Raw genomic sequence first — 9,656 nt, 5'->3', positions numbered from 1 at the left:
TTTTTTTTTTTTTTTTTTTTTTTTTTTTTTTTTTTTTTTTTTTTTTTTTTTTTTTTTTTTTTTTTTGTCTTAAGTGAATTCTAAGTCCTTATTGTTGGAGGATGAAAGTCCCACATCAGCTAATGTAGGGAATGATCATGGGTTTATAAGTGAGGAATACTAACTTTATTAGGTGTGAGGCCTTTTGGGAAGCCCAAAGTAAAGCCATGAGAGCTCCACTCAAAGGGGACAATATCATACCATTGTGGAGAGTCTAACACTTATTAATTATTGTAAATGTTATAAAAATATAGATGCTAAATTAATGCAGTCCACGAACCTATAATTATAAGAACAAATTATAGGTTTAATATTGTTATCTTTATTCATAGTATGTAAGTTAATATTATTGTAAGCTTTCGACCCAATTCTTCACAACCCTTCTTTAGAGTATCGGAGTTTGACTGTATATTTCAACCTCTGACTCAAAGGATAGGGTGCAATGTTGGCACACTCATACAATCTGCCATTGTCATGAAAAACTCATTTCCAAAGGAAGTCGCTCAACTCTTACTATGCACACACGAGGTGGCTCACTTAGGCTAGAGATCCTGGGGCGTTGGAGAACCAACATCATGTCTACCCCTAGAATACATTTTAAAACATTTTTGTTTTGGCAAGAGTGTACGTTATTTTGACAAGGAGCGTAAAGCAACGTAGAACGTCTCAAATTTGGTAAGTACTCATAGTTCCCTTATACGGGTTTAACTCTAGAGCCACTCGTCAAAATTCACGTCTAATCGTGTCTTTTGAGATTGTGGCATGGGGCCCATCTAACCTCCATTAAGTTCGTCACTAACAACCTTGACACCACCATTGCTTCTAATATTTTTTATTCACAAGTTTGTCAATCTTGTCCACTCTACTTCTTATGTTTTATGATACGTTATTCTCCTTAGTCATATCATGACACTTGTATTTTCGACTTTCATGTAGTCCAATGGATGTCACTCACATGTCGCTTTCTATCTAAAGGCACATGGAGGTCACAACGTACTCTCTTTTTGCGTTACGAGCTCTAGAACCATTCATTCTTCTTCAAGCTTCCTCCTGGTCAGGTGTCTCCATGAAGCTGAATAAAATTGACTAGGTGTCTACATGAAGCTGAATAATTTTTTTCTTTTCTTTATTGTGGCTTATGAGTTAGGCTTGCGGAACGATTGTTTTTAAGTTAGATTCCACATCGATTGGAGAGGAAAACGAAGTATTTCTTATAAGGGTGTGGAGATCTCCCCTTACTAAACGCTTTTTAAAACTGTGAGGCTGATAACGATACGTAATAGGTCAAAGTGGATAATATTTATTAATGGTAGGTTTGAACTGTTACATTTTCCTTCGGATGTCTCCTGATACATAAGAGGAAAAAGTTCCAAACTCTAATTGGTTTTAATTTGTAGCTTGTCTAGCCCAATCTGAGAAGTGCTAATTCGGTTTGTCTTGAACGTTAACGATTTTCTTATATGGTGATATCTATTCTTTCTAGCAAGAGGTATCGAGTTAACATTTGATATTGAAATGGATGCTTTGATAGATTTTACCGAATTATAAGAGGATCAGATTGACCCCAAGAACGAGTCATGAAAACGAAACAAGTAGAACCACTAACTGTGAGATCCCACATTGATTAGGAAGAAGAACGAAACATTCTTTGAGGGTGTGAAAATCTCTTCCTAGCATATGCATTTTAAAAACCTTGAGAAGAAGCCCAAAAGGGAAGACCCAAAGAGGACAATATCCGTTAATGGTAGGCTTGGGCCATTACAAATGAGGTGAATTGGGGGGGTCACACATCAATTGGAGAAGAGAACGAGTACAGTGAGGACGTTGGATCTTGAAAGGAGATGAACTGTAAGATCCTGCATTGGTTGGGGAGGAGAACGAAGCATTCTTTATAAGGGTGTGGAAATCTCTCCCTAGTAAACGCGTTTTAAAAACTAAGACAATGTCAATGAGTTGAACCGCTACACTGACGTTTAGAAATTTCAAACTACGTTAAGCTCGGGATCACAAAGGATGACTTGAATGAAGAGAAGTGATAGAGGATAAATTCATTGAACTTTCTACAAGAAAGACAGTTAGAGATATCTATCACAGCTTAAACGACCGAAAAAGAGGGAGTAATACACAATCAAATGCAGCAAAAGGGCAAGATACAGCTGAAAGTAGATATCAAACACAAGCTAATCTTGAAGATTTTGTGAGCTATAAAGCAACTTGTTTGAGTATTAATGATGAAGCTAGCGTGACAGGTTGCTATCAGTTTCTTACTAAACTAACTCAACTCATTATATTTAATATTATGATTATGATATCACAAATTTGATGTTTTCTAGCTTATTAAAAAAAAAAAACACTCCAAATCATATGTTTAATGAAGAACTTTCACGACAGCGTTCGTTAAGTTTTCGAACTTTTAAAAATTATAAATTTAATTTTTCGACTTTCCGATTTGTAACAAAGAGGACGTAAAGTTTTCATAGATCCCTGAACTTTTAATTTATATCTAATACATCTTTAAATTTTTATTTTTGTACTGAATATATCGGTTTTTAAATTTTAATGGAAAGTTTAATGATCTATTAGATACAAAATTACGACTAGTAGAGCTTTCCCCCCTTTTCTACCCGCTTCTTTGGTCTTAAGACTATTGATTTTAAGAATGAGTGATTGCCCTTCTCTGACCCTTACTGCCAAACCGGATAGCGAACATTTAATACGTTCCACTTATTGAACAGGGTTCTACGATCAGTCTGCGACTCCTGGATATTGAAAGGCGTCCTTGGGGTGATCTCATAATTCCTACGGAGTAGAGACGATGGGGTCAGTTCATGGATTTTTCTATACACTTATTATTTCATTTATAATTGAATATCTCATTTAATTTTTAAAAAATTATTGAACTAAAGTTGTATTGGTATTTAAAATATATATATATATATATATTTCTTTATTTGAATTTAAATTTGAAATGAGAAGTAAAAGAAGATGATCGGTAGAAGCAGGGATAGAGATGTCCACCGAGAGGAGCAGGGATGGGGATGGGGAAGTCTTTTCTATCCCGTCACCTATGTATGCAGATATTGTCATTTTTTGGTTTTTTCTGTCGGGCTTGTTGATATGAACCAAAAGGCATCAATCATACAATATATTTCAATGGAGATGTGAAGAAAAGGTTGTCAAAATTATCCAAAGGTGTTCAATTCATGCCACAGTGAAGAAAAAAGAAGTGTAATTGTTATAAATTTTGGGTGGGTTACAATTTAGAGTTTTTAGGACTTTTTATTTACTTTAGGTTACAATTACATAATGGTTAATTATGACCCTTAAGTATGAATGTTATAATTCTTGGAATGCCTAGTAGTTTCATTTTGAGGCTATATAAAGCCATGTATGTTGTATTTATAAGAGACTTGAAAAATATAGTAAAAGAAGCATTTGTGCTCTTCTTTAGCCAATGGCTAAGTTTCTTTGCAAATCTATGTAGTTTAGGTTGCATGTAGAATCATTCAAGTTCGACATGATCAATCTTGCTTGTGGAGTGATTCGAATCTCAAGCAAGTGTTCTTGCCTTGAGATATTTGATCAACAAGAATCAATCAAGCTAGACATGATCGATCTTGCTTGTGAAGTGATTCGAATCTCAAACAATGTTCTTGCCTTGAGATATTCGATCAACAAGGTAATCTGAATCTTACTCCCTTTGTAGTGATTCCTTATCTTATCACTTGTCCTCCAAACTTTTAAAATGTGTTCGCTAGAGAGAGGTTTCTACACCTTTTATAAAAAATGTTTCGTTTGCCTCCTCAACCGAAATGGGATCTCACAATCCACCTTCTTCTGGGTCCAGCGCCCTCACGGACACTTGTTATCTTGGAATCTCACAGTTTTAGTTGTAATTAACATAACTAAGCAGTGAATGAACATGGTACGAAAACGTTTTCATAGTAAGAGTATCATAAATATTCTTCGTATTAAGAAACCAAACTATGAGTTCAACTACCACCAGAGAGTTTTCTTATCTTGAGCGATGAATTTACTAATATGATATTTCGTATAAATTTACGTTAGACAATCTTAAGATTATAGAATCGACTCGTGATAGTCTACTAACTTTAACACTAGTCAGAAATGCAATTGTGACAAGTGAGAGACAATAGGTTGGAATTAGTAGACATAAAAAAGGTAGAGGGGACGTGATATGGAAAATCAACCCAAGGAAAAGTATGGAACGGATTACCTTGATAATCAAGATCAAGAGTAAAGAAAACTCGTTTCTAAACTCGTGATTCGAATCACTCCACAAGAGGTTTGATCAATACCACTTGAATGACTCTACATGCAAGTTCTAAACACAAGAATTTGCAAACAAAATTTAGCTCTCAACAAAGTTAAAATAGAAATTCTATTCTTAATTAAAAAATCTGATGTCTAATCAAGAAAAGAAGGCTTTATATAGCCCTTACAACCTTAACCTATGTGATATATAACTCCCAAATTAAATGGGCTAGTAAATGAAAAATACCCATAACCTCCATATTAAAATGGCTAGTTAATGGTGAAATATAGTAACCTATGTGGGTTACAATATAACCTTAACTTCTATATTTAAAACTAGCTACAAACAAATATTTAAACTATAATTAAATAATGCAATTAATAAAATGTGTTTATTGACTCATCCTTGGACTAGTTTCATAAATTCAGCGGAGTTCATTAAATGCAACTTAAAGTGTATTTAATTCACCTCTTTCTTAAAGCTCAACTTTGCACAACATATAACGGAGGTCTCCAGCGTCTTCTAGAATTTCCTTTGATGAGCTCATCATAGCTTGAATATAACTGTATAAGGTTTGTTGTAGCTTTTTAGCTCTCGTCCTTGTAATTGGACCATCAGGTATGGAAATTCCTTGGTTGTGGTTCATATCAGGACGTTACAAACTCCATTTCACAATACTTTCTTTCAACTTATTTTCGACGATTATTCCCACTCACGGTTTCTAAAACATTTTCTCTTGAAATGTGACTCAAGGTTCGACCATATGTCTTAACTGTCCGTGAAGTCTGATTTTACAGAATTGAATTATTTATTGAATTAGAACAAGTGACATATAATCGTTGTCTCAGACGGAAATGGCTACAAATGAGAGACATCGAGCTGGAATTGGCTGGCATAAAAGGAAAATCCAGTGTGAGTCAAAGGTGAGACTTCCAACCCTACTTGTCTCTTTCTAAGCTAAATCTTGCTGGCTCCAGCTCCTTGTTTCTACCCCCAAAATTCATTAACAATTATTTATTGCAATTCCTATGAAAAAAAAAAAAAAAAACATCCTTAATTTATCCATTTTCACTATAAATCTTTAAATTTTGATCGATTTAATTCGATTTTGATATTTTTCTTATCGAGTTCGAGTGTTTGTAAAACAAAAACAATTTAGAAGTTTAAAAGATTAATAATAAGATTCAAATTCGAAATTCAGCACCTGATGATTCTATTATTCTCCTAGATCTCTTGCGATATGGTCTCGGTTCTCTCAGTATGAAATTTCTTAGAAAGTCACCTAACATAGAACAATTCATTTTTGTTGAAAGCAAAACACGTTTAATTTTACCGTTCTTGTAATTGAGCCACTAAAAAAGAAAAGAAGTTACTTTCAACAGTATCACTCAATATCACTCTCATTTGAATGTGATACTCGTTCTTGTATCCTTCGTTTTCTTGGGTGTGACAAAAATTGTGGAACCAATTAACCCTATTCAACAACAAATATTTTATGTGTCGTAAATATTATATATATTTTTATTTTTCCGACAATCTTGTCCGCCTTAAACATAAAAATTAAAAAACACCATATGTCAAATACTTGAAAAATTAGGTCAAATAGAGAAGAAAAAAAAAAAAAAAGACCAAAAGTCCAAATATGTCATTTGTTTTAATTACCTTATCCTGTTTGGCTCTCTTGTTTTCTTTCTTTTATTTAATGTTATAGTGTTTTACAATAATAAAAAAGTCAACGCTACTTTTGGAACATTCATGAATCAACTTTTGATTCTTTTTAATGATTAAATTTATTTTTTATGAGAAAAAATGGCTAATATATTTATTATCGTATTAATTGATTTTGATGAAGTCTGTGGTTCCTATATCGATTGAGAGAAATGAAACGTTACTTACAAGAGTGTGAAAACTTTTTCCTAATAAATATGTTTTAAAACCGTGAGACTGACGATGATATGTAACCGACCAAAGTAGACAATATCTGCTAGTGGTGGGTTTGAGCTGTTAATATGAAGAGTGAATAGATTATCGAACCAGTCATAACTCCCTTTCTCTTTCTTTTCGGTCAAACTTGTCTAGGTTGTCGTCATCGTCGTCGAGTAACTAATGCTCATGATCATGATATTGATTATTTTGGTGCTCGATGTTTTGGTCTAATTATTGTTATGCAAATCTAATAGAACTAGACGTTTAAGAATTTAAGAATAATTTTGTGTCAAATTTACCTCTTCATTATAACTTGTCTAGAAGACGTGTCTCAAACAGGGAGGGGACTCTTCGTTTAGACGAAGAATGAGAGATGAAGTGAGAAACTTTTTTTTTTTCGGTTAGATAAATAGGAATAGGATTATATTCCTCGTCTATATCTCCGACTCGCTTAATATAAATATATTATTTTTTGCTTTATTAAAAAATAATTAGTTATTTTTTAGACTCTAATTAAAATATTTAAATTAAAAAATTGTTAAAAATTATGTTGTAATATTAAATTTTTGATCGGTAGAATATTAATATATACATTTCCTTCATTTATTAGGATTTTTTTTACCGTTTTTAATAAATATTATATAAAAAAATGAATACGAAAAAATTACAGCGGATGTTTTCGGCAGATAATCCCCGTCCAATCATAGCAAATATAAAAAAAAAAAAAAAAAATCACGGGATAGAGAATGAAATAGGTAGTAGGGATAGGGACAGTGAAATCTCCTCGCCCCGTGGACATCTATACTTACATTGTCGACGTTCGATCGAAGAGGGTCGTAGTGTTTTTATTATTTTTGGTTATTTTGTTAGTTCGATAAATTATGTTTTAAAATATTTATTTAATTTGTTAAAAGTTGTTATGATTAAATACAATAATTGAAGAAAATTGAGGTCTTAACCTCCAACTCCCCAACTAAATCACCACCCTCTTTCAATGCCCTTTCTTTTTTTTTCTTTCTTTATATACCAAATCCATTTTCCCCGCTTTATCTAACACTCCTCGACTTCCTCTGCCTTCTTTGTCTTCCTTCCTTTTCTCTCTCTAATGGCTCCCGCCGCTAAGACCGTCTGCGTAATGGACGCTTCCAGCGGCACAGGCTCGGCGCTGGTGGCTGCGCTGTTGCAGAGAGGCTATAACGTTCATGCTTCTGTTCAGAATCACGGTAAGAATTGAATCGAAATGAGTTTTGCTATTGTGATTCTAAATTTCTCGTGAATCTGAATCTGATTTCGGTTTTGATTTTGTCGTAATTGCTGAAATGTGCGTTTGATTTTGTGGCGAGTTTTAGAGGAATTGCAGTGTGTTAAGGGAAATACGAACAAATTGAAGGTTTACCGTTCGGATCCGTTGGATTATCACAGCATTATGAACGCTCTTAAAGGATGCTCCGCTTTGTTCTACTCCTTTCAACCTCCTCCTGATCATTCCACCTACGATGTACCTTTTCTTCTCTCTCTCTCTCTCTCTCTACTTTCTCTCTCTAGAAAGGAATTTTGCTTCCTATTTTAGTATAGGAATTTTGCAGTCACCGATCGTTTTTCCATGCTTCATTTTTGTTCGTTGCTATATTAATCATGATATGAATTAAGCTTAAATCTTATTATATTTTGATATACTTAAAATTTAGTTGATCTTTCAGTTCGTCTAGAGCTTTTGAAACATTGTTAATATTAGTTCAACAGATTTGGAATTTAACCTTTTAATGGAATTTTGTACATGAATTTTTTTGATAACTGAACAAGTGGAAAATTAGTAGTCGGATTAAGATGATTTTCTTTGTCCAAGATCTGTAAAGAAATTAAAAACACTAATATAAATAATTTCAGGTTTAAAGTATTGTTCATATCATCAAAATTATGATTGATTTAATGTGATTTACTTTTATATTTTTATATCGTCAAAATTAGTTTTAAAGGTTAAACAAATGCTTAGAATTGAATTTGAAATTAATAAATACCACTTTTATGACATTTCAAATTACTCTAAATTCAAAATCAATTTATTTATTAAAAGGACAATATGTGATGAATAAAGGCGTGTTGTTTGGGTGGCAGGAATTAATGGTGGAAATTGAAGTAAGAGCAGCTCATAATGTTCTGGAAGCATGTGCCCAAACGGACACCATCGAGAAAGTTATTTTCACCTCCTCCGTTACTGCGGTAATTTGGCGTGACGGCATCAAAACGATGTCGTCCGACGTTGACGAACGCCACTGGAGCGACGTCAATCTCTGCAAGAAGTTCAAGGTAACTTTTTCTTTTTACCCCTAACCCCCTATTTCCCCATTTTTTTTACCATTCTAACTGTTGTGGGGTTTTGAACAGCTGTGGCACGCTCTATCGAAAACCCTAGCGGAGAAAACCGCGTGGGCCCTGGCAATGGATCGTGGGGTGAATATGGTGTCCATAAATGGAGGGCTGGTAATGGGCCACGACTTGACGATTAATAATCCGTATTTGAAAGGAGCGGCTGAGATGTACGAAGATGGGCTGTTGGTGACCGTAGATCTCAAGTTCATAGTTGATGCTCATATATGCGTGCTTGAAGATGTCTCATCCTACGGTCGATATTTATGCTTCAATAATATCATTAATTCTCATGAGGAAGCTCTTACACTCGCCCACATGCTATTACCGCCCTCTTCTGAAGCTTTCTCTCATTCCAGGTTCCAGCTCTCTCCCTTCTCAATTCTGCGGTTTTATATTCAGCCACATCGCCCTTATTAAATTACAAGCTTAGTTCATTATTTCTGAATTTATAGCAATCTTAGTCATAATTTCTGAATTTATATCTATTTGATGAACTTTTGAAATCGTGTTCAACAACTTAATGGGTTTTTTATTTTGTGTTTGAACAATTTGATATTGGAAGATAAAATTATGAACTTTATACCTAATAAATTAATTAGTTTAAAATTTGTAATGTGACATAAAATTCAGTGAAGCAAATTGAAAATTCAAAGCCTTTATTGTAGCTACTATAATAATTGAAGATAGATTATGAAATTTTGCTCTTCATTATATGGTTAAATATTAAGAAATTTTCAGTTTCTTTTGGGAATTCACAACATTTAATTAAATTATTTATTATTGGTGCAGTTTGGAGGAATCTGTTGTATATCAACAAGGGATAAGCAACAAGAAACTTATCAAATTGATGGTGGATTTTGAAGGTGGGGTTTCATGTTGACCACAAATCCTGCCTGCCCAACAAAATTAATTAAGATTTACCCAATTTTTATTTATAATTTGTGCATTATTATTAGGTTCATTTTGATGTTCTATTATAATATAATTCGGGTCTCTTTTTTTTTTTTTTTTTTTTTTTTTTTTTTTTTTTTTTTTTTTTTTTTTT

The 9,656-nt window shown here is 33.3% G+C and overlaps 1 protein-coding gene across 1 annotated transcript; it reads left to right on the top strand.

Moving 5' to 3' along the window:
• Window positions 1–7,269: 7,269 nt before the first annotated feature.
• On the top strand, window positions 7,270–9,607 carry LOC111484280 (cinnamoyl-CoA reductase-like SNL6). Its single transcript, XM_023130812.1, has 5 exons — window positions 7,270–7,464; window positions 7,591–7,739; window positions 8,357–8,548; window positions 8,627–8,967; window positions 9,401–9,607. The coding sequence occupies exons 1-5, from the start codon at window positions 7,347–7,349 to the stop codon at window positions 9,489–9,491; spliced, it is 891 nt and encodes a 296-aa protein (XP_022986580.1). The 5' UTR covers window positions 7,270–7,346; the 3' UTR covers window positions 9,492–9,607.
• Window positions 9,608–9,656: the final 49 nt, after the last annotated feature.

The sequence above is a fragment of the Cucurbita maxima genome, unplaced genomic scaffold, assembly GCF_002738345.1.
Source record: "Cucurbita maxima cultivar Rimu unplaced genomic scaffold, Cmax_1.0 Cma_Scf00009, whole genome shotgun sequence".
In the NCBI taxonomy this organism is placed as follows: domain Eukaryota; kingdom Viridiplantae; phylum Streptophyta; class Magnoliopsida; order Cucurbitales; family Cucurbitaceae; genus Cucurbita; species Cucurbita maxima.
The sequence above is the reverse complement of the archived record's forward strand: the minus strand, read 5'-3'. Positions and strand labels throughout refer to the sequence as shown.

What these genes read in the sequence shown, in the direction of transcription:
- LOC111484280 (XM_023130812.1), top strand. Translation starts at nt 7,347, where the DNA reads ATGGCTCCCGCCGCTAAGACCGTCTGCGTAATGGACGCTTCCAGCGGC. An exon ending in TGCTTCTGTTCAGAATCACG is followed by an intron (nt 7,465 to 7,590) that starts GTAAGAATTGAA and finishes GGCGAGTTTTAG; the next exon opens with AGGAATTGCAGTGTGTTAAG. An exon ending in CTGATCATTCCACCTACGAT is followed by an intron (nt 7,740 to 8,356) that starts GTACCTTTTCTT and finishes TTTGGGTGGCAG; the next exon opens with GAATTAATGGTGGAAATTGA.